The sequence below is a fragment of the Hypanus sabinus genome, chromosome 4, assembly GCF_030144855.1.
Source record: "Hypanus sabinus isolate sHypSab1 chromosome 4, sHypSab1.hap1, whole genome shotgun sequence".
Classification (NCBI taxonomy): Eukaryota; Metazoa; Chordata; class Chondrichthyes; order Myliobatiformes; family Dasyatidae; genus Hypanus; species Hypanus sabinus.
The window spans coordinates 62,069,851-62,095,333 of NC_082709.1; the positions used below are offsets into that span (position 1 = coordinate 62,069,851).

At 41.6% G+C, this 25,483-nt stretch overlaps 1 protein-coding gene across 3 annotated transcripts in view; it reads left to right on the forward strand.

The window, feature by feature from the left end:
* Positions 1-25,483, forward strand: part of nbeal1 (neurobeachin-like 1) — a 284,052-nt gene that overhangs the window by 155,394 nt on the left and 103,175 nt on the right. For 2 of the 3 annotated variants that reach the window (XM_059967252.1, XM_059967254.1), the window contains 9 exons: positions 2,054-2,173; positions 4,220-4,523; positions 5,464-5,549; positions 8,954-9,043; positions 9,439-9,616; positions 18,369-18,502; positions 21,788-21,947; positions 25,040-25,142; positions 25,305-25,461. In XM_059967252.1, the coding sequence (XP_059823235.1) occupies positions 2,054-2,173; positions 4,220-4,523; positions 5,464-5,549; positions 8,954-9,043; positions 9,439-9,616; positions 18,369-18,502; positions 21,788-21,947; positions 25,040-25,142; positions 25,305-25,461 (1,332 nt within the window). The remainder of the gene's footprint in view (positions 1-2,053; positions 2,174-4,219; positions 4,524-5,463; positions 5,550-8,953; positions 9,044-9,438; positions 9,617-18,368; positions 18,503-21,787; positions 21,948-25,039; positions 25,143-25,304; positions 25,462-25,483) is intronic. The other variant, XM_059967253.1, reaches the window with a different exon arrangement.

Here is a 25,483-nt window from a genome sequence, read left to right on the forward strand (position 1 = left end):
AATACGACCTTTCCAATTAGATCTGGCGCTTATGTCGGTCAAACCTCTGCTTGTTCCTTACTCTCAGGCCCAGGCCATGCTGCCACCATCCTTCACCTTTGAGATTTCACTGCGGAGTTGTTCAAAAGCTCACCTCTAATAGGGAAGTTGCAGACTATCGAATGCAGTAATCTAGTGGTCACCAACTTTTTTAAGCCCAAGATCCCCTACCTCTGCCTTAGTGAAAGGCAAGATCGACCCCAAATCGATTAGTCACGTGCATGCTCATCGGGCAGGAAAGACCGGAAGTAAAACCCCGCAATCTGGAAATAGAAATAATGTATTTACACCAGGGGTCAGCACCCATTTTTGCACCGCGGACTGATTTAATATTGACAATATTCTTGCGGACCAGCCAAAGGGGGGGGGGTGGGGTGGGTGTTAAACACAACCAGAATACAGCAATACTCAAAGTAGGTTCCTTATGTCCAGTCTATTCCGCAATTTAGTTTACATGGCTCTCAGCACTTGCTTCTGTCCAGCTTGCTCACGTTTTTTCCACTGAAAAAACTCAGTGGGTTTGTCTTTAAGTGCAAGATGCTTGGATTCAAGGTGTAGAAGCAGTTTTGAGGGGCTTCATTGCCCCATTAGACAGCCTCCAGGCCTGAACTCCAGCTTCCTGCCGGCCGCCAGAAGACTTGGCCAGGTGCGGCTGGTCGTGGGTGGGGTGAGAGGACAAGGTCAGGGCCGGAGGTCCAGTGCTGGGGCCGCGGTGGTCGCAGTCCGGAGAGAGCAACTGACTGAGCGACCGCCCCCGTTGTAGGATCTATCGGCCGACAAAAAGTTCGGCTCGAGGGATGGCTATCAGTAGATCGCAGCAAGGTAGCTGCTCTGCTACTTATGGAACCCTGAGCCCAAATTAGACTGTCTGCGAATATTTTAGCACCGGGTTCCCCACGAACATTCAGTGTGCTAAACAGGTTCAGAGGCAGCACCCATCTGTCTGCACTCCAGTCCAGTACCAACGGCACTTCCTGCCGGCCGGTTACCTGAGGCCAACCAGTGATCCCTGGTGCAAGGGTATCACTGTGCTTAGGCGACTGATGACCTCGCGTGCGTTCAAGTTCAACAGTGGGCATGACAGGGAATGAGGAAAGGTGCAGCTGACTCATCGTTTCATCGATTCATCGATTGGGGACCACTGAAGTACACGTGTAGTGTGTGGTGGGGGAGCTACACGCATGTGCAATGGGCAGAAAGAACAGAACTAAAACCCTGCAACTCGGAAACAATCTCTTAACAGTGTTTGTGTATTTATTTTTCTTTTTTTTCGGGATCAACTGGGAAAGTCTCAAAGATCGGCCAGTTGATTGCGATCGACGGGTTGGTGACCACTACAGTAATCGCTTTTGACAAAAAAGTGTGATTGATAAAGTGGTTAATGGTTGTTTTTGCTGCCAGCAGGTTGTCACCATGCTTCACCAGTGCCATCTTAAGCTGGTTTTCACTCCTCAATTTGATAAAGCCAGATTAATACTAATAGCAGTTAAAATACCTGACTTGTCCTCCAGCTGATATACAGCCATCATCTTGCTGCACATGTAATCCTGTTACCATGTAATGTAAATCTGTTGTAGCCGTCACGGTCACACTGTTAAACAGTTATTTTATGCTGTTTGAGCTGGTTTGGGTATTCCTGACCCTGACCATCTCTCTGGCAATATTTCAAATAATATGTCACTGCCTGTGCATTATAGGACCAGCCAAGTTTCCTTTTGCAAGGATGCAGGAAATCCCGTACATGAAGGAACCATTGGCCTGGCAAGAATGGCACCTTCCAGTCACTGGCAGGAAAATTTGAGCAGATGTTGTCAAGTTTCACATCCCCCAAATCTCCATTCAGGGAGATCTAGAAACAAACTACCCATTCATTTGCGTGCAACTTAAAGTGGATTTGAATACCCCCAATCAGCCAATCAAAGCAACTGAATGTTGACAGAGCCCTTTGTGAGTGTTGCAACTCGAACAATACTTGAATTTGCAATAATAAACTGTGATTTTTTTTTGTTAACAGCATAGTATAGCTGTGGTACATTTCCCAGCGAAGCGTCCCTTTGGTCAGAGTCTGGTGTACATCTACGTCAATGGTCAGCAGAAACTCACTGCGCCTCTCAAATTTCCCACTATGAATGAGGTAATGATCTTTTATCCAATAATTAGTCTGTTTTCCTTTTGGTTCTAGAATTATTAACCCTAATGCATTCCACTATTTGACTTTAGAGAGTGTTTATGTAGGCTTTTCAATGCTTAGACCACTGAGAACTGAGGGGATTTCTCAATAGTGACTGTCAAGAGTAAACACTGAGCAGGAAGCTGTACAAGGTGTGCAGTAGGGAGCAGGGAACAAGATTTACAGAGAGACTGCAGTAACGCAAACAGTTTGACCAAAGACAGAACAACAAGTCTGCTGAGAACAGATTTTGCCACCATAAAGATATTTTATCTTTATTGTTTATAAAGTGTTGGCATGAGAGTGGTCACTTAATGTCCAGTAAGCCACATTGGTCTATTCCTTGAGAGGTTACTTGTCAGCATCTTGAATTTCTGATCCACAATAATCAAACTTCTAACTTAACCAAACAAATAAATAGTAATGTTATATTTTGCATGATTTAAAATCTGTATCACTTAGATGGAAAAAAAAACAATGTGGCAGTTTTCCTGATCTATTATTACCCATTGTTCTTTACAGCAAACACTTTTGTTCTAATTTAGAAAACCTGGTAAACCTTTGATGGATGTCATTTTTGAAAATACACCATCTCTATCACAGTAGCAGTCCCTCGATGTTCCACTAGGATTATCAGCTTCAAAAGAGAGGCCAAACAATTGGGATGTAATCAACTGAGTGGCTTACCCTAGTGCATCTAGAAATTAAGTAACGCACACAAAATTCTGGAGGAACTAAGCAGGCCAGGCAGCATCTGTGGAAAAGAGTAAACTGTCGACCTTTCAGGCTGACACCCTTCGGCAGGATTGGGAAAAAAAGTTAGAGCAAGAAGGTAGGGGTAGGGGAGAAAGAAGTACAGTGTGGTAGGTGAAACCAGGAGAGGAGGATTGATGAAGTAAAGAGCTAGGAAGCTGATGGGTGAAAGAGATAAAGGATTGGAGAAGTGGGTATCTGATAGGAGAGGACACAAGGCCATGGAAGAAAGAGAACAGGGAGGAGCACCAGATTAAGGAGTTAAAGAGAGAGAGGGAAATGGGAATGGGGAATGGTGAAGGAGATTGGGGGGGGGGGGATGAAATTACTGGAAGTTCAAGAAATCAGTGTTTATACCATCAGTTTGGAGGCTATCCAAACAATATATAAGGTATTGCTCCTTTAACCTGAGTGTAGCCTCAGCACAACAGTAGAGGAGGCAATGGGCTGGCATGTCGGAATGGAAATGGAAGTAGAAATGAAATGGGTGGCCACTAGGAGATTCCGCTTTTTCTGGCAGACAGAGCGTAGGTGCTCAGCTAAGTGCTCTCCCAATCTACGTCAGGTTTCACTGATATACAGGAGACCACACCGAGAGTACCGAACACAGTATATGACTCCAACAGACTCACAAGTAAAGTGTCTCCTCACCTGGAAGGACTGTTTCAGGCCCTAGATGGTAGTGAGAGAGGAGGTGTAGGGGCAGGTATGGCATTCATTCCACTTGCAAGAGTAAGTGCCAGGAAGGAGATCAGTGAAGATGGACGAATGGACAAGGGAGTGGCGTAGGGAGCAATCCCAGCGGAAAGCAGAAAGGAGGGAGGGAAAGATGTGTTTGGTGGTGGGATCCAGTTGGAAGTGGCGGAAGTTTCAGAGAATTATGTGCTGGACACGGAGGCTGGTGGGGTGGTAGGTGAGGACAAGAGAGTCACTTATGGAGCAATCCCTGCAGAAAGTGGGAGGGGAGGGAAAGATGTGCTTGTGGTGGGATCCCATTGGAGGTGGCAACAGATGGAAATGAGAGTTGTTTGAACTCTATATCATGAGGCTTGAATGTGGTTTTTCCAAGAAGTCTCCGTATGGAAGCTGCTGTGCTGGTGATCGCAAGGAGGTTCAGTAATTTACTAAACAGTGAAACTACTATACTTATTTCTATGTATAGTCTTGTCCAGTTAAAGTCACACCTTTATGCTTTCTCCTATTCATGTCAAATTGTGTTAGTGCTGAAGCTTGTTAAATGTTTTCTCCCAAATTAAGCCTTTTACATCATGCTGTATTGGATCAGCTGGCCAACGGACCACTACCCCACCTCCATCACAAATCCCGGATCCTCCATTCTCGTTGTCTATCCCTTCTGGACGGGCATCATTCAGCTCAATTCTTTCACCTCCAAACTGGAGCGGACTCCTGAGCAAACCAGAATCGGTGACGAAACTCATTTCAGCAGGAACGCAGGATAGTGAGTGGGGTTCCCCGACTTCACTGGAAGGTCAGCTTGGTTCTGTTCTAGTCTTCCACGATGCACTACAACCCTCTCAAGTGAAGGCTCTCTATTTTGCAGGTGAGCAGAAGCCTTCCAGCTCGTCCCAATATGTGACCACCTCATGAATATTGCATCTAGAGTTCCTTTTTGCAATTTTTGAGATAACCCATTTCACTAAAGAAAAAATGAGTAACGAAGGACAATTTTTCTGATGTGCTTCTACCCCCTCTTTGAGAGAGCTGTTATCAATTAGTACCAGTTCCCTACTCTTTTCTTTTAGAAAGATGCAATTAAATATGCTTCCACTTTGCTTTCAGGTAAAACAGTATACATTGTTTTAAAAAGGAACTTCCTCCTTCATCGCTATCCTTGGTCTTTTTGTTGACTATCTTCAATCCACACCCCCTTGTGTCAGTAGAAAATGGCTCTCATTAAAGAATCTATCATAATTTTGAATAATTCAACCTTGTAAGAAGATAAATCCAAGCTTCTCTGGGAGGTTCATGTCCTTTATCCTTGGTGTTATTTTATTGCATCTCTTTCACATCGTCCCCAAAGCCAATTGCGTCCTTCCAAGTGTATTGAGTCCAGTAGTAGTTTCAGGTATATGGCTGGAGTTGATCCAGAGTTCTATAACGTTTTGCCCTAATTTACTTTCTAAGCTATCTATGTAAACTTAGGGTTTTATATACTGTCTTAGTACCATTTGGCATACTAGATGATGTTTACTGATTCTCACTCTGAATTTGATTTGTTTTCTGATCTTAAATTTGAGGCACATCACAATATGTCACTTGAATCATTATGGTAATAAATGCACATATCACTCCAGCCTTTGTGTTGATACTGACATCAACATGATGTTATATATTTGTTGGTCATGGTAATTGTATGAACGAACCTTCACTTGATAATATTACATTGTACTTAAACTGATGACAACAGCTTTTCTCTTAAATATTGGATATAACTGAACAGATTAACAGTTGACAACATGGGGAACTTTTAATGTTGACAGGCCCAAACAGCATTTCTCCATTGAAAACTCAGGAGTCGGATCTCACAGACCTCACAAACAAGCTACTCCTTCATTACACACCAAAAGTAAGTAACATATAAAATTTACGAGCCTACTCTTGGATTTTTAAAGTTCCTCTTTTACAGGATTTCCTTTTATTTACCCACCATCCTTCTGTCTTGAAGCCATAGTTCTTGTAGAAACTGGACATTTCAGGCACTAAATTGACAAGATGCTTTGCATTATGGAAGGCTTCACCACTTGAAAAAAGGTTTTGCGTTGATGTCTGGTTAAAAGCCAATGAGGAAGAATTGGAACATGCCTAGTCCGGGAGATGTTGGTGTAGTTACTGCTCCCATCAAAGATAATTCATTGGGTTTCCAATTGGAGATGGAATTTGAAGATTCAATCTTGGATTAATGGGTACAAGTAGCCCTATTCTACTTGCCCATGAGGGAGAAGTAGCAGATATCCTTGAATTGCTACTGTCCTATTTACAACAAATGGTGTCACAGGTCAACAAGATAGTAAAGAAGGCTTTTGGCCCACTAGTCTTCATCAGTCAAGGCAGTGAGTATAGAAATTGGGATGTTGTATTGCAGTTGTACGAGATGTTGGTAAGGCTGCATCTGGAATATTGTGCTCGGTTTTGATTACCCTTCTATAGGAAATATACCATTAAACTGGAAAGTGTGCAGAGGATGTTGCTGGTACTCAAGGGACTAAGTTATGTAGTAATGTGGAGCAGGTTAGGACTTTTTCATTGGAGCTTAGGAAAATGAGGGGATATCCTATAGATGTGCATAAAATCATGGGGGGCATAGAGAGGGTGAGTGCATACAATTCCTTCCCACAGTTTGGGAATCAAGAACTAGAGGGCATAGGTTTAAGGTGCAAAGAGAGATATAATAGGAACTCGAGGGACAACTTTGTTATCCAGAGAGTGACCAGTGTATGGAGCGAGTTGACAGGGTAAGTGGTTGAAACAGGTACATTAACAATATTTAAAATGCACTTGGAATATACTGTAAATTCCGGACTATAAGCCGCTACTTTTTTCCCACGCTTTGAACACTGCAGCAACACTGCGGCCTATACTACGGTGCGGCTAATGCATGTTTTTTTTCATGCCGCCAAAAACATTTTGCCTCGTAACAGTAGACTGTTATGAATCCCGTAACTGGAGAACTTACCAGCAAAGATAGAGAGGTCCGTTGAAGTCTGATGTCACTATTTTCAAACGTTTTATTTATAAAGGGACACAAAAGTAGGGTTAATACATACATTCAGATAGTGCACATCGTCAACACTCAATCTAAAGCGCGGGTATAGTAATACTCATCATTAAGTGAGCTCTGCTGTTGTCTAGGGGTTAATAGATTGTCCGTTGGAAATATAAAAGTCACTCTGAAAGTCTGCAGGCCTCAGCCCTTTGAAAATCGCTGGGTTTCACGTGGGGCGACCGAGGGAGAGAGATTGGGGGAGAAGAGAAAGAACTTGCCGAGTCTTGATGAATCTTCTGTGAAATCGGGGGTGCGTTGGTTTCCTCTCCCCGATGTTAGTTAAAAGCGGTTTCCTGTGATTCCAGCCACAGATTCCAATCCCGGAACCTAACGCACGTGGCTTCCTTCAGAATGGCTTCCCGCTGCTGCGGGACCACCCTCTCGTGTCTTCTTGGTGCGTCTGAGGGCTGTCCCCCTGAGACTCTCCTTTATACTTCCTCACGGAGTCGCAGGAGTCAGTCAGGTTGGAATGATGCAGTGTCTCTCTCAACCAGCCCACCTTGCCCGAGGGCTTTTCACGTGATCTCCATGAGACAATAGTCGCTGTCGCCTTATTCTGTATCCCGGGTGGAACGTGCAATTTGTATTGTTATGATCCCAGCCCACTCCTTTGTGAGAATCGCAAGAGCACCCGTCAAAAGGTGGGGGGGGGGGGGGTGGTGTCAGTAGACCCAGACGGAGAGAGAGAGAGAGAGACACATGCCAAATTGCAGGTCCCACCAGGGATACAGAATAACAACAGCGACTATTGTCTCTGAATGTTTGTATTAACCCTACTTTTGTGTCCCTTTATCAATAAAAACGTTTGAAAATAGTGACATCAGATTTCAACGGACCTCTCTATCTTTGCTGGTAAGTTCTCCAGTTACGGGATTCGTAATAGCACGTTTCTCTCTCTCTCTCTCCGACTGGGTCTACTGACCCCCCCCCCCCCCCCTTCGACAGGTGCTCTTGCGATTCTCACAAAGGATGGGGCTGGGATCATAGCAAGACCAATAAAATTGATGAGTAGTTCACAGAGGTCCAATGAAATTGTACGATAAATCAAGCGCACTTTCACAATTAAATTATTGTAAATCAGTCATTTGTACTTGCCCTCATCAACATGGAAAACACTCGAAGAAAAGCATATGATGCAGCTTTTAAGTTAAAGGCGATCAATAACTTTTCCTGGTAGGCTGCAGTATATATATTTTTTAACCAGTTGTTAGGAGATGTTGGAATGTTGTTCGTGCACTGTTCAGTAAAAAAGTATACGCAACATAATTTGTGTGTTACCGATACGTAGGTATATTTAAAAGTAGCTGTGTTACAGGCACTGTTTGAAAAAAAGCATTTGCAATATGTATTTGTTTATGTTACCATACGGATTTAATTAAAAGTTAAAAAATCCTCACGTGTAATATCTTTCTGTGTAAATATCTCATATTACAACGTGGGACACCTGCGGCTTAAAATCCGGTGCGGCTTGTACAAGTACAAAATTGATTTTCTTTCTAAAATTAGAGCGTGCGGCTTTTAATCAGGTGCGCTCTATAGTCCGGAATCTACGGTACTTTGATTTTGGGGATTATAAATACTTAATAGTGCATGAATAAGAATGGTTGAGAGGGATAAGGGCCAGGCACAGGCATTGGGACTAGCTTAGAAGAGAATCTTGGTCAGCATGGACTAGTTTCGATGCTGAAAAACTTCATGACTCTAAATATGTCTCTTTCAAAGCATAACATCTCATCAGGATAAGTGATCTAACTGGAGAAATTAAGAATCAATTAGGCCAAATGGAAAAGCTTATAATATTTAGTAGAAATTTCTCAGCTCTGAACTCTCTATTTTGGAACACTTTACCCAAGAAGGAAGTTTCAGTTCACTTGCTGAATATATTCAATATATTGAGGGAATGGAGAGAATGGGTAAGTGGGGTGAGGTAGAAATGGAATGACGGAGCAAGCACCATGGGTCAAATGGTCTAATCCTGTATCCAATACCTGCATAATATGGATGGACAGGAATAAAGGAGGAGTGGCAATCTTTGTCCAAATTGGTATGGTGTGTTGTAGTACATAAGTGTCATGTAGATTTATTTACATGAGGCAGAAAACTAAATATATTTGTTTCCTTCGATTGTAAAAGCTCTAAGATTATTTTGATGCATGACGTTCAAAATCCAAATGCTATTACCTGTTGGATTTTCTGCATTTTTACAGGCATGCAAAAGTCCTATCTGCCTTGACTTGTCACCAAATCTCTTTCATGGGAGACTGACTGGGCATAAAGTTGTCAACTGGGATATTAAGGTACATACATGAATGGAGCATTGATTTTAATTATTCAGGAATTGTCACCAGAATAAGGATATTGTATTGAATAATTACACATTCCATAAATGTTTTGACTAAAGATTCCATTCATTTTTGCATTTTAGTTCTGGGGATTATAAATGCTCACTAGTGCATGGGAAATTCAGCATGGACTTGGTGATTACAGTAGAACTTGAATTACATTTTGAAGATTTTCCCGTGTTAAGGGAACTAGATTTAATGCTGTTTGTATAGGTGCAAGTGTGCTGCACTGCCAGTGTAGACAATATATTGAAATTTGAATTCAAATTGAGTTTGCACTTTGAGTTTGAGTATAAAATCAGTGTTGCTCAGGGCACCAATATCAGTTCTTCATGTTCAATTCTTGCCAGGATATGATCAATTGCATCGGTGGTCTCAATGTCCTTTTCCCACTGCTGGAACAAATGAGCAATCTTAGCATTCAGGGATGCCTGAAAACTGACCAAGTGGCACCTGACTTAATGACGCCTGAAGCACCATCCCCTTCTGAAGGTGACTGGGTGGTGGTCCCTTCAACAAGAGCTTCTGGTAAGACTATAATCACTTTGAATTGGTATTTTAATAGGATTAGTATTACAGCTTGTCATGTGCAATGGGTAAATGTGATTTTGCTACCTTGTGTGATTTTGGCTTCTGTATATCTATTTGTAGATACACTCAGTGGCCACTTTATTAAGTACACCTGTACACCTTGTTAATGCAAATATCTAATCAGCCAATCATGTAGCAGCAACTTAATTCCTAGAGGTATGTAGACATGGTCAAGAGGTTCAGATGTTGTTCAGAATAAGCACCAGAATGGGGAAGAAATGTGATCTAAGTGTCTTTGACTGTACAGTGATTGTTGGTGCCAGAGAAGTGGTTTGAGCATCTCAGGAACTGCTTTTCTTCTGGGATTTTCAGGCACAACAGTCCAGCATTTACAGAAAATGGTGCAAAAATAACCAAAAATTCCAGTGAGTGGCAATTCTGTGGGTGAAAATGCCTTGTTAATGAGAGAGGTCAGAGGAGAATGGCCAGAGTGGTTCAAGCTGACAGGAAGGTGATAGTAACTCAATAACCACTTGTTGCAACAGTGATGTGCAGGAGGGCATTCTGAACATAGAACTTAGAACAGTCCTGCACAGAAACATGCCCTTTGGCCCACAATGTTGTGCTAACCAGCTCAAAAGTAAATCAAAAACCCCAAAAATTAATTCTTCGTACAGTTGCAAGAAACAGATTGTGAACCCTGAATTACCTGGTACCTGAAATACCAGAATTACCTGGTTTTCAGCATTTATTACTTCTAAAATATGGTCTGATGATCTTCATCTAAGTCACAATAATAGACAAACATAATCTGCCTTAACTACTAATACACACACAGTTGTACTTTCCATGTCTTCATTGAACACATTGTTTAATCATTCATCATCCAGGCTGGAAAAATATGTGAACCCCTGTTTTTAATAACTGCTAGAACCTCCTTTAGCAGCAATAACCTCCGCCAAACATTTCCTGTAGCTATTGATCAATGGTGAGGTGGAATTTTGGACTATTCCTCCATACAAAACTGTTTCAGTTCTTCAGTATTTCTGGGATACCTTGCATGAACAGCATTCTTCAGGTCATGACACAGCATCTCAGTTGAGTTCAGGTCTGGACTCTGACTTGGCCATTCCAAAACATGAATTTTCTTACTTTTTAAACTATTCTGTGTTCCTTGTGTTTCAGATCAATGTCTTGTTGCATCATCCAACATGAGACTCAACAGTCTATACTTTCCAGGATTTTCCCTTCTTAAATATAGATAGAACATCAGCCACTTGCCTGTGCCTAGAGAAGACTTGAAGATACAGGTCAAGGCCCCAGCAATCTCTTTTGCCTCCCTCAATAACCAGGGGTAAATCCCATCAGGCCTTGGAGACTTATCCACCCTAGTACTCATTAGGAGACCCAACACTTCCTCCTCGACCTCTAAATGCCCTAACATATTTATATACTCAGCACTGATCTGCTCTTCCATATCCTTTTTCTTGGTAAATATTGAAGCAAAGTACTCATTAAGTACCTTATTCACATTCTCTGCATCCCAGCAGATGTTCCCCTCTTTATCCTTGAGTGGTGCAACCCTCTCTCTAGTTATCATCTTGCTCTTGATGTATGTTCAGAATGCCTTGGGATTCACCTTAATTCTACTTGCCAAGGACTTTACATGGCCCCTCTTGGCTTCATAATTCCCTTCTACAATTCTTTTCTGACTTTTTTTTAATCCTTATGTCTTCATTTGATCCTAACTTCTGAAACTTTACATACTTCTCCTTTTTCTTCTTGACAAAATTCATCACCTCTCTGGACATCTCGTGTCTTTACATCCTTGTCCTCCCTTCTAACAGGAACATAGCTTTCCTGTACTCTGCGCAATTGATCTTTAAAGTCTAATGTGGACTTGCCAGAAAAAAGGTGTTCTCAGTTAAGTCTTAGTTTTTGCCTGATGCCCTCATAATTTGCCCTATTCCAATTTAAGACTCTCCCACAAGGACCATAGCCATCCTTATCTGTAGGTATCTTGAAAGTTAAGGACTAGTGGTCACTGTTCCCTAACTGTTCACCCACTGAAAGGTCAGTCACTTGGCCAGGCTCATTACCCACCACTAGGTCCAGTACAGCCCCTCTTCTAATTGGACCATTTACATTTTGATTTAAAAAAACCCTCCTGGATACACTTAACAAATTCTGTCCCATCTGAACCACTTGCGCTAAGAAGGTCTAAGTGTATATTAGGGAAATTGAAATCCCCTATGACAATAACCCTGTCTGTTCCTCAGTGGCTAATGGGAGGTGGGAGTGTTCTGTAATACGATCCCATTAGTGTGATTGCACCCTTCCTGTTCTTGATTTCTACCCAAGTGGACTTGGTATCTGAACCCTCCATTATGTCTCTCCTGAGTGCAGCTGTGATAATGTCCCTGATTTGTAGTGCAACTTCCCCACCTCTTTTTCCTCCTTCTCTATATTTTCTAAAACTTTGAAAACCTGTGTGTTATCTATTCCTGCCCCCCTCACAACCAAGTTCTGTAATGGCCACAACATCGTAGTTTCACATAGAAGAGGTAAGAGCGTGGCACTGTGGATCAGAGATAGTGTTACAGCTGCAGAAATGTGAACACCATGGAGGGATTGTCTACAGAGTCTCTGTGGGTGGAGGTTAGGAACAGGAATGGGTCAATAAATTTACTGGGAGTTTTTTATAGGCCACCCATTAGTAACAGGGATATCGAGGAGCAAATAGGGAAACAGATCCTGGAAAGGTGTAATAATAGCAGAGTTGTCATGATGGGACATTTTAATTTCCCAAATATCGATTGGCATCTCCCTAGAGCGAGGGGTTTAGATGGGGTGGAGTTTGTTAGGTGTGTTCAGGAAGGTTTCTTGACACAGTATGTAGATAAGCCTACAAGAGAAGAGGTTGTACTTGATTTGGTATTGGGAAATAAACCTGGTCAGGTGTCAGATCTCTCAGTGGGAGAGCATTTTGGAAATAGTGTTCATAATTCTATCTCCTTTACAATAGCATTGGAAAGAGATGGGAACAGACAAGTTAGGAAAGCGTTAATTGGAGTAAGGGGAATTATGAGGCTATCAGGCAGGAAATTGGAAACAGATATTCTCAGGGAAAAGAACGGAAGAAATGTGGCAAATATTGAGGGGATATTTGTGTAGAGTTCTGTATAGGTACGTTCCAGTGAGACAGGGAAGTTATGGTAGGGTACAAAATCGTGGTGTACAAAAGCTATAATAAATCTAGTCAAGAAGAAAAGAAAAACTTACAAAAGGTTCAGAGAGCTAGGTAATGTTAGAGATCTAGAAGATTATAAGTCGACTAGGAAGGAGCTTAAGAAGGAAATTAGGAGAGACGGGGGCCATGAGAAGACCTTAACGGACAGAATTAAGAAAAACTCCAAGGCATTCTACAAGTATGTGAAGAGCAAGAGGATAAGATGGGAAAGAATAGGACCTATCAAGTGTGACAGTGGGGAAAGTATGTATGGACCCAGGGGAAATAGCAGAGGTACTTAGTGAAGACTTGATTTCAGTATTCACTATGGAAAAAGATCTTAGTGATTGTTGTGATGACTTGCAGCAGACTGAAAAGCTTGAGCATGCAGATATTAAGAAAGAGGATGTACTGGAGCTTTTGGAAAGCATCAAGTTGGGTAAGTCGCCAGGACCGGATGAAATGTACCCCAGGCTATTGTGGGAGGCGAGGGAGGAGATTGCTGAGCCTATGGTGATGATCTTTGCATCATCAATGGGGACGGGAGAGGTTCTGGAGGATTGGAGGGTTGTGGATGTTGTTCCTTTATTCAAGAAAGGGAGTAGAGATAGCCCAGGAAATTATAGACCAGTGAGTCTTACCTCAGTGGTTGGTAAGTTGATGGAGAAGACCCTGAGTGGCAGGATTTATGAATGTTTGGAGAGGTATAATATGATTGAGAGTAGTCAGCATGGCTTTGTCAAGGGCAGGTCGTGCCTTATGAGCCAGATTGAATTTTTTGAGGATGTGACTAACCACGTTGATGAAGGAAGAGTAGTAGATGTAATGTATATGTATTTCAGCAAGACATTTCATAAGGTACCCCAAGTAAGGCTTATTGAGAAAGTTTGGAGACATGGGATCCAAGGGAACATTGCTTTGTGGATACAGAACTGGCTTGCCCACCGAAGGAAAAAATTGGTTGTAGACGGGTCATATTCTGCATGGAGGTCGATAGGTTGACTCTGTGGTTAAGAAGGTGTATGGTGTATTGGCTTTCATCAATCGTGGAATTGAATTTAGGAGCTGAGAGATAATGCTGCAGCTATATAGGACCCTGGTCAGACCCCACTTAGAGTACTGTGCTGTTCTGGTCGCTTCACTACAGGAGGAAGGATGTGGAAGCCATAGAAAGGGAGCAGAGCAGATTTACAAGGATGTTGCCTGGATTGGGGAGCATGCCTCATAAGAATAGGTTGAGTGAACTCAGCCTTTTCTCCTTGGAGTGACGGAGGATGAGAGGTGACCTGATAGAGGTGTACAAAATGATGAGAGGTATTGATCATGTGGATAGTCAGAGACTTTTTCCCAGTGCTGAAATGGTTGCCAGAGGAGGACACAGGTTTAAGGTGCTGTACCTACAGAGGAGATGTCAGGGGTAAGTTTTTTACACAGAATGGTGAGTGCATGGAATGGGCTGCCAGCAACAGTGGTGGAGGCAGATACAATAGGGTCTTTTAAGAGGCTTTTGGATAAATACATGGAGCTTAGTAAAATAGATGGCTATAGGTAAGCTTAGTCATTTCTGAGGCAGGGACATGTTTGGCACAACTTTGTGGGCCGAAGGGCCTGTATTGTGTTGTAGGTTTTCTGTGTTTCTATGTTTCCATGTACTGTTCTATGCTTTAAGTTGATCACCTTTCCCCATAATACTCCCAGCATTAAAATATGCGCACTTCATACTATCGGACCCATCATACCTGTTATTTTGACTTTGCCTTCCAATACTTTCCCTGACAGCAACCTTCCTGTCTGATCCTTCACTTACTGACCTGGTGTTTCAGTTCCCAGCCCCCTGCAAAACTAGTTTAAACCCTCCCAAGTAGCATTAGCAAACCTCCTAGCCAGGATGTTGGCTCCCCTCCAGTTCAGGTGCAACCCATCCCTCTTGTACAGGTCACCCTTTTTCCAGAACAGGTTCTGATGATCCAAGAACTTGAAACCTTGCCCATGCTCCATCTCAGCCACTCATTCATCTGCACTACCATCCTATTCCTAACTGTACTAGCCCATGGCACAGGGAGTAATTCGGAGGTTACATACTTGGAGGTCCTTCAGCCTCTTTCCTAACTCTATATAGTCATTGTATAGGATCTCTTCCCCTTTGTTTTGCCTATGTCATTGGTGCCAATATGCACCAGGCCCTCTGGCTGTTCCCCCTCCCCTCCCTTAAGAATATCCTGCAGCTATGATACATGCCAGACCCTAGCACCTGGGAAGCAACACATCATCTTGGTGTCTCTTTTGTGGCCACAGAATCTCCTGTCTGTCCCCTGAGCTATCAAGTCTGCTATGATCACCGCACGGCCTGTCTTCACCCTTCTGTATTGAGCCACAATGCCACTAGCCTGGCTACTGCTGCTGTGCTCTGATGGGTCATTTCCCCCAGTTTTATCCAAAGAGATACACTTGTTGCTGAGGGGAATGGGAATAGCCATAGGGAAACCCTGCATTGACTTAATCCCCTTGCTTCTGTTGGTGGTCACCAGCTACTGTCTGAAGCCTGTGCTCTAGGTGGGGCCATCTCTTCAAAAGTCTCATCTATAACATCTTCATCCTTCCCAGATGATCCTGAGTACATCCAACTTCAGCTCCCACTCCTTTACCCTGTCAGGTGCACTTCCTGGAGATGTAGTCATCAGGGAAACCACGAGGTATCCTGAATTCTCATATCCGACAACAGGAACATTCCATCCTGACTAACAATGGACTAAAAATACATTTTTAAATTCATAACATGTTGAATCTTGAAGTAGATGGGCAATGACAAGAGAAAACCACAAACATACACCCAGTTGCCACTTTATACAGGAGGCACCTAATATACTGGCCACTGATTGTAATTATCACATCTTCTTCTAATCACTCTATATTATATTTTATCAGTTGATTATTTTGTGTTATCAAAAATTGCCCTGTTTTGATTACTAAAGAAAGATTTTTCTTTTGTATTATCTTGCTTTTTTTTGTTATATTGGTTATTTTACTTAGTATTGATTCCATTGTAGTAATATCTTCCATCAACATAGTCCCCTTTGGTTAATGTCCTGCATTGGGACGGAATAAGGGAAGAATGTCTTTGACAAATATTTCAAGCAAGAGAAAATCCGCAGATGCTGAAAATCCGAGCAACACACACAAAATACTGGAGGAACTCAACAGGCCAGGCAGCATTTATGGAGGGGAATACAGTTGACGTTTACAGGCTGAGACACTTCATGAGTCCTGATGAAGGGTCTCAGCCTGAAACGTTGACTGCACTCTTTTCCATAGATGTTGCCTGGCCTACTGAGCTCCCCCAGAATTTTGTATGTGTTGATACAGATCTATTAGTTTTTAAATATTCCAGATTCATTCTTGGAGAAATTTCAAATTCGTGAAGGTGTTTTGTTTGTTTGATGTCTTTCTTTTGTACCTGCTTAGCTTGCTGCATAGATTGTAGGAGAACACATCTGTAATATAAATCAGTGTTCAAAAAGTGTGGTTTTTACAGCATTTTGATATATTTTGTTTAATACAAGGATACCAAAATGCTTTTCTAATTCCAAGTCTAAAAGAACTCTCCTCACAAAATAATTGAAATATTATTTCTAATTATTAATTTGAAAATATAGTTTACTCTTGAATTTGGAATTAATTTGCTGTTTATTCTGGCATTTTCCATGATTTTGAGGAAAGATATTTTAACAGTTGATTTCAAAGGAATTCTCAATCATCTCCTGAAAGCACAGTTTGTTACAATTGCCTTCAGCAACCTCTAGGAGGGTTTGGTTTCACTTTGTTTATTCAGATTGTTTCCCTCCCACCAACCTCATTCCCCATTCTGACCTTTTGCTTTTTCCTGCCTATTACTTCCCCCAGGGTCCCCTCCTGCTTCCCTTTCTCCTATTGTCTACCTCTCCTATCAGATTCCTTCATCTCCAGCCCTTGACCTTTCTCACCCATCTGGCCACACCTATCACCTTCCAGTCAGTCTCCATCCCCTCTACCCCAGTGTTTAATTCAGGCATCTCCTCCTTTCCCTCTCAGTCATCAGAAGGACATCAGCCTGAAATGTTGACCATTTCCCTTTTCCATAGATGCTGCCTGACCTGCTGAGTTCCCCAAGCATTTTGTGTGAGTTGCTTTGGTTTTCCAACATTTGCAGATTTCCTCATGCTTGAGATTGTTAGTTTTCTTTTCATCAATAAATGCTGATAAGTGTTAGATGGAGGTGAGATAGTAACACCAGCGGAATGGTATAACATTGTGGGTAATGGGAGTCTCAAGACTGCCTGCTGATGTGACTTGTTTTCAGTTGACTGTAATTCAGCTCCCCAGTGTTCTGTTAATAATTCATGAACAGTATCCTTAAGATGAAGAATTGTTTGCTTTTTTGGTAATGTTGGATGATGGAAGAATGTGGATTTGGACCCAGGAGAAATCCCTGGCATTGGCAAATGAGTGTTGCATTTCAGCAAAGGTTCCATGTAGAAAACTTGTCTTACAGTTATAAAATCCAGCATATAAACAGGACCAATAGGCTTACTATATCATTGTACTTAGTTGTCCCACTGCCTCTTGGCTGCTGTGCCCTTTGATATTTTCCTAGTTGGAGCAGTCACTTAAATACCTAATTTTTAGACAGTGATTTCAGCAAAGGTTTGTAGTAAAGAATTTATTAATCTGGGTATCACTGGTGATAAAATTGGTCTTGTCAGTATAATAAATGTATCCATTGCTGCTGTACATCCAGTACTTGCTGTATCCTTGAAAGAATCCCAACAGTTTTCGTAAATGTACTGATGATTATTCCAGTTTAGTTTTTCATAACTGCATTCTCACATTCCTAGTGATATATAACTGAAGTCTAGTAAAACTTTGATATCTGTTTTAAAAAAAGAAATCCACCTGTCATCTCCCAGCCTCTGTCACTATTTCCATCGTTCCCTGTCACCTGGACCCACCTTTCACTTGTCATGTCTTGCCCCATCGCTTATCAAAACTTTGTTCTTTATTCCAAACTGCAGCATAAGGTCTTGTGTTAATTCACATTCATCCCCTCATGTGTTTTGTGGCCTTATCGATGTTTTCCATTCTCTATTTAAATAAATATATGGCCAAGGTACAGACTTGTAAACATTCCAGGGATGTGGAGTAGGTTGTAGGAGACTGGGAGAAGGAAGGAAACATTTCCCACAGCTGTCTGTAAGGAGCTTGTACATTCTCCCTTTGACGTTGTGAGTTTCCTCCCACAGTCCAAAGATATACTGGTTGGTAGGTTGATCGTTGTAAATTGTCCCATGATTAGGCTCGGGTTAAGTTGGGGGTTCCTGGGCAGAGTGGTTCGAAGGGCTGGAAGGGCCTACTCTGCACTGTATCTCAATAAAATAAGCAAATTCTTCCTGGGATGAAAGAATTTGCCTCTTTATAGGTAATATTGATATTTAAAAAAACTGTTGCTGTGACTACTGTGTTATTGTACCTATATGTAATTTACAGAGGCCAGGCTGGAGAAGAACCCTGTGGCTACTTTTCTTTTGACAATAAAACATTTCTTACGAAGGCATCCCATCAATCAGGAGAACATGCTTCATTCCCATGGAGTGGCCACTTTAGGTGCCTTATTGCAAAAGGTAGGGTTGTGTCTTTTGCAGAATTTGCTAGTAGAAAGGCTTTGTTTTTAGCATTGCTGTGGTTACTGATTTAAATGAAGTATGTCATAGTACTTGAAAGTTGAAGAACGTTATAAGCAATATGCCATCATATTCCACCAATGTATATTAAATAATAATAAAGAGCATTTCCATTCAGTGTGCAATCATTTCATCTGAAAGAATATTCACTTCTTTTAGTATCTGTGTAAGTCAACATCTATGAGATTTACTCAGGAAGGGGCTGTCAAAGTAGCATTTCATCCATAGGCAACACGAGTGATCTGCAGATGCTGGAAATAAATAAAAACACAAAATGCTGGCAGAACTCAGCAGGCCAGACAGCATCTATGGAAGGAGGTAGTGATGACGTTTCGGGCCGAAACCCTTCATCAGGAGTGCCACTACCTCCTCCCATAGATGCTGTCTGGCCTGCTGAGTTCTGCCAGCATTTTGTGTTTTTAGCATTCCATCCATGTTGATTAATTTGAATGTTGGAGCATACTTGTGTGTCTAAATGACTCTGTATCTGTTGTTGGTTTCTATGCTCTTGTGAAGTATCAGTAATTTGATGTCCTGTACATTTCAGCAGTGGTCAGCATAAGGCAGGAAAAGATTTATCCTAGGTCCTATTTTACACCACTGTTGTGGAAAATACCACAACTTGTAAAATAAAGGTTCTTACCAGGGTAGTATATACACGATTATTAATCTTCATTAGCAACTTTCCAAGAATGTATGACAATTTTCCTTTCAGATGAGTACAGCATATTGTAAGAATTAACATGATAGCCCAGTGAAAATAAACTTTCATTGAGCTATGCCAGAGTGGGAGAATGGACATTTACATCTTTAAGAAAAGTGCCAAGTGCAGACTAATATTAGGATGGATGTGATTAAGTTGGGGAGGATGCTTTAAAACAAAATTTCATGGACTTGCCTGGACTGGAGGGCTTTGCTTATAAGGAGAGATCGGATTGGCTGGGACTTTTTTCCTGGAGCAAAAGAAGCTGAGGAGTCACCTTGTGGAAGTTTATTAAATTATGAGGGGCATATATTCACAGGGTAGGGGAGTCTAAAACTAGGTTTAAGATGAAATGGGAAAAATTTAAAGGGACCTGAGGAGCAATAGTGGTGGGTATATGAAACGAGCTGCCAGAGTGAAATGATAGAGATGAGTACAGTTATAACATTTAAAAGCCATTTAACGGATACATGGATAGCAAAGAAATAGACAGATGGATATGAGCCAAACATATATATTGAATAGCTTGGATTGCTATCTTGGTCAGCATAACTGATATGGACTGAAAGTCCATCATGCTGAGTACTGATACCCCCCAGGACTTTGTGCCCAGTCCACTGCTGTTCATGCTGATGACTCACCACTGCACTGCCAGATCCAGCTCAAACCACATCATCAAGTTCACCAATGATACAACAGTGGTTGGCCTCATCAGCAACAAATTTGACTTATTATACAGTGAGGAGGTAGACAGGCTTCTCAAATGGTGTGAGAATAACAACCTGAATCGCAACGTGAACAAGACAAAGAAGGTGGTTGTGAACTTCGGGAAGATGCAAGTTGACCACTCTTCATTGCACAGAGGGAAGATCACAAAGTTCCTTGTTGTGCACATAATGGATGATTAAGCCTGGATTCACACACCACCTCATTAGTCAAGAAGGCACAGCAGCATCTACACTTTCCTAGGAGACTGAGGCATGCAAGGCTCTTGTTCCCCATTCTAACAGCTTTCTGCAGGAGCACTATTGGAGTGTTCTGTCTGGCTGCATCACTGTGTGGTATGAAAGCTGCAAGGCAACAGACCACAAGATTCTACAGAGGATAGTAATCACCACTGAGAGGAGCATTGGGGTATTCCTCCTCCCCAATTTGTGACATTTACCAGGAGCGTGGTCAATGAAGGGCCCAAAGCATTATCGAGGATCCCTGCCACTCATCCCACAATCTTCTTAACCCACCCCTGTCAGGAAGGTAGAGGAGCATCAGGACTAGGACTACCAGACTGGGTACCACCTTCAGGCCAGGACAATGAGCAGTTTACTGTTTACCTGTGCTGTGCTCTAAATGCACTTTGAATTATATTTTATTAATTTATTTGTGATGATATTTTGTTTTATGTATGATATGTTTTGTGAGTGCACTGTGGTCTGGAGGAGCATCATTGCATTTGGTTGTACTATACATGTGCACAGTCAGATGACGATGAACTTGAACTTTTTCATGCTGTATGAGTCCAAGGAAGTTTGAGGTTTATTTGAAAACAGTTCATTAACTTGAATCTCTTAGGAAGGAAAGTTAGCATACCTGCAACCACTACATATAGGTAGGTTAAGTCTGGGATGTATTTCATTTCTGTTTATAGTTTGAAATGTAACTAGCTCCTGTGTTGTAAGATAGTAAAGCAACTGGCTGTTCTCTGATCACTTATGGGAACATGACATATCCATTATAATTTTATAGTAAACATGGAATTATATGGTATCCAACTTAGCATTGGTGCAGTTAATCTGTGCCCATTTTCTTCCAGCGCTCTTCACCTAACACTGCCATTCTATTCCTTTTTCCCTCTTGTACTTATTCAAATGTTCCTTATGCATAATTTTTAACGTTTAGGGAGACATGAGCAGGAAGGGAATAGAGGATATAGACCATGTGCAGGCATAGATGTGGTTGGCCAAAGACCTTGTTCCTGTTCTGTACCTTGTTTGGCTACAGTAAATGTAGACATGCTGACGAGCTGATTGCCATAGAAAGCCGTCAACATTTAACAGCTAGAAAAATGAATCAGAATTGTTTAGTTGTTGTGGCGTTGGATGCAATTTCTTGTGTTTCTAAATAAATGCTCAAAAGTTAAACATTTAGATCTATTTGATTTTTTTTTGTTTATGTCTGTAGAATTACCTTTTAAAAAGAAACTCAACACCAGGCTTTGCTCAGATTTCATGATTGCTACAGTTTGTACTGAGAGCAAATCATATGACCATAGGATCAGTGAATGCAGGAAAATCAGTCTAGCTTTCATACAGGATCTGGTTGCCCATTTGCTGCTCGGAGCTAATCTCCAAGCTACTAAACATACAATTATATGAAATTAATGTGGATTTGATTGATCAGATATGACTGCTGTTATAAAGAGCAGATTATTTTTCTCTTACTATTCTACACTGTTTTGCTCTGTATAATCTGTTATATAACTTGAGATCAAGCTAAAAACTTGTTTTAAATATCCTGTTTGATAGATGCCAAACAGTTTAGTGGATGTGAACATGTTGGTAGCCGTGCAGTTGCTAATTGAACAAGCAAACGTAGAAAAGAATACACTGCTCCTGCATCAGATGTATCAGTACCTGCTCTTTGACTTTCGAATCTGGAGCCGGGGAGACTTTCCATTTCGAATAGGCAAGTACATTTCTGTCATAATGGATACAAGCCACTTAACATGCAGAGAAACATGGAGTCCTATGCAGCCTCCTGTCCCAAGAGGTGTTCCAGCTACCAAAGTACATCTGCTGGGTAAATGGTTAAATTGCAGGAATGGTGACACTTAGTTTGTGAAGAATAAATTCTCACCCTAGATGATGATGGCCAGATTTTCCTTTGTAGTTTTGGTAAAGGAATACACATTGGTCAAGTTAACAGGGATAACTCTTCTGCTGTTCTCGACAATACTTCCATCAGATGGAGTGACACAGTGGCATAGTGATTAGCATAATGCTTTACAGTGCCAGTAGTTGGGGTTGAATTCCCACCACCGTCTGTAAAATGGCGTGGGTTTCCGCCAGGTGCATTGGCTTCCGCCCACGTTCCACAAGCGTACAGGTTAGTAAGTTATGGGCATTCTAAGTTGGCAGGGAAGTGGGCTTTCCACAGCACTTCCTGCGGCGTTGTTCATTGTTGACATAAAAGCTGCATTTCACTGTATGTTGCGATGTACATGTGACAAACCTTTTAAATTCACCTCTTGACTGCCTCATCAGAAAGTTAGTATCTTTTGAATGTCATCCTGACAATCGTACTCCAGTTTCCAGAATGGGCCTTGTGTCTTAATAATTCAGATTTGGATTCAAAAGTGATCTCATACTATTCCAATGTAGAAAGATGCTTCGTAATCTTACAGATCCAATCTGCAATTTTAAAATGTTTTCACGAGAGAGAGTTTTGAGCAAGGGGATTTGTACAAGATAAGAGGCCAGTCATTTCATACTGAGGTGCGAAGAATCAGGTTTGTTATCACTGACTTAGGTCATGAATTGTGTTGTTTACTGGCAGCAGTACAGTGCAAGACATAAACATTACTAAAATTACAAAGCAAATAGTGCCAAAGATGAATAATAAGGTAGCATTTATGGATTCACAGCTGGCAAGAAGCTGCTCTTAAAACATTGAGTACTGGTAGTGAGTCTGAGGTCAGATCATTAGAAATATTTAAGATAAATAAAAGAGCAAAAAATTGAGCAATATGGGGAAGCTGGCACAGAAGAGTTGAGGCCAGGGGAGTTCAGTCACCAGTGGTGTGCCTCAGGGATCTGTTCTGGGACCCTTACTCTTCATGATTTTTATGAATGACCTGGATGAGGAAGTGGAGGGTGTTGTGGATAGTCTGGAGGGCTGTCAGAGGTTACAACGGGACATTGATAGGATGCAAAACTGGGCTGAGAAGTGAAAGATGGAGTTCAAACCAGATAAGTGTGAGGTGGTTCATTTTGATAGGTCAGATATGATGGCAGAATATATTATTAATGGTAAGATTCTTGGCAGTGTGGAGGATCAGAGGGACCTTGGGGTCCGAGTCCATTGGACGCTCAAAGCTGCTGTGCAGGTTGACTCTGTGGTTAAGAAGACGTACGGTGTATTGCCCCTCATCAATTGTGGAATTGAATTTAGGAGCCGAGAGGTAATGTTGCAGCTATAGAGGACCTGGTCAGACCCCACTTGGACTACTGTGCTCAGTTCTGGTCGCCTCACTACAGGAAGGATGTGGAAGCCATAGAAGGGGTGCAAAGGAGATTTACAAGGATGTTGCCTGGATTGGGGAGCATGCCTTATGAAAACAGGTTAAGTGAACTCAGCCTTTTCTCCTTGGAGCGACAGGATGAGAGGTGACCTGATAGAGGTGTACAAGATGATGAGAGGCATTGGTCATGTGGATAGTCAGAGGCTTATTCCCAGGGCTGAAATGGTTGCCACAAGAGGACACAGGTTTAAGGTGCTGGGGAGTAGGTACAGAGGAGATGTCAGGGGTAAGTTTTTTACTCAGAGTGGTGAGTGCATGGAATGGGCTGCCGGCAACAGTGGTGGAGGTGGATACGATAGGGTCTTTTAAGAGACTTTTGGATAGGTACATGGAGCTTAGAAAAATAGAGGCCTATGGGTAGGGCTAGTAATTTCTAAGCTATGGTCATGTTCAGCACAACTGTGGGCTGAAGGGCCTGTACTGTGCTATAGGTTTTCTATGTTTCTATGTATTGCATGGAGATGTTTGCTTCAGGAGCTTTGTTATCTCCTCCAACTTGTCCTACTTTCTGGTGTTCTTGTGTTTGAATAAGAATGGACTATATGTAGGTGTTCACATGGTAGGCGTATTTACATATTAGTACTTTATTAGGTATTCACGTATTGACTGAGTTGATATAACTATGGGCTCTGAATTATGATTTGGGAACCATTGTCAAAACTCTGATTAAAAACCAAACTGCAGATGTCTATGTACACCAAGCACAAAGTTATTTTGGAAAGTGTCTGGAGCACAATACTATCTGACTTGACCAAATGACTTGACCTGACTGAGATATGTTCTGGTTGGCTGGCACAGAAAATGCAAAATTTCACCTGGACCTTCTGAAATTGGAATTAGATCACTTCTATTGAGGATGAAGGGTCATTTATCCCAGGTTGGTTGCACAGTGTTCCATGGAATCATTTCTCAGTCAACTTTATGAAAGAATGATCAGATTAGTTCCATCCCTTTTGTTAGTCCATTCATTAATTCTCTTTGCACTTTAGATCCAGCTCCTTTTGAAAGTTCCCAGTGAAATTGCTTCCTCTACCCTCACAAGCTGTGTATTCTGAATCATGATTCACCAAGTGAAACCATTCTACTTCATCTTGCTGTGATATTTTTGACAGTTACCTCACCATTGGTGAAAAATAAATTCTGTAAAACTGAGGAATAACATAGGACCTGTCTTAGGGGTTTCTCCCTGTTTTACATCAATCGCTGTTTTAGCTGAGTCCTACATAACTCAAGTTAGTTTGAAGATGCATTCCTTAGACCAAGAAGTCCAGGAGTCACTTTTCCAAACCATTGATAAGGGTTACTCTTAACTTACTGAAGCTTTTGGCTAAATGACTGTGCAGTGTTATGCAAATAGGTATCCCTGGATGACCATTTCCATAAAGTGAATTGATTTTTGTGATCTGATTGTTGTAACAATCCTGTGGCATTATTGCCTTAGTCTTGTCAGAAAAGTTATAAAGTTGTTTTGTTTCAGGTCACATTCAGTATTTATCCACCATTATTAAGGACAACAGGAAACTGTTTAGGAAGAAATATGGGGTGCAGTTTTTACTTGATGCAATTCGTATGTGCTACAGGTATGTTGTGCTTCCTTTACAAATTTATTTGCAATTGTCATTTAGCAGACAGGTTAACTAACCTTTAAGTAGTTAAGCAGCTCCTAAGTAGTATACAACAACTAAAACAATGCACTGTTATTTTATTCTTGTTATTCTATTCTTGATTTTACCTTTTTTCAGCAGCTCAAATCAAGATAGTGACTTGTCAGTAGATGACATGAAGACAATTAGAGCTTCCCTCTATGGGCTAATTAAGTACTTCATCAGCAAAGGGATCACACAGGAAGAGCTTCAGAACATCATGGGATACATTGCTGCAGTTAATGATGAGGAACAGGTGAAATAGAATTTTGAACTTT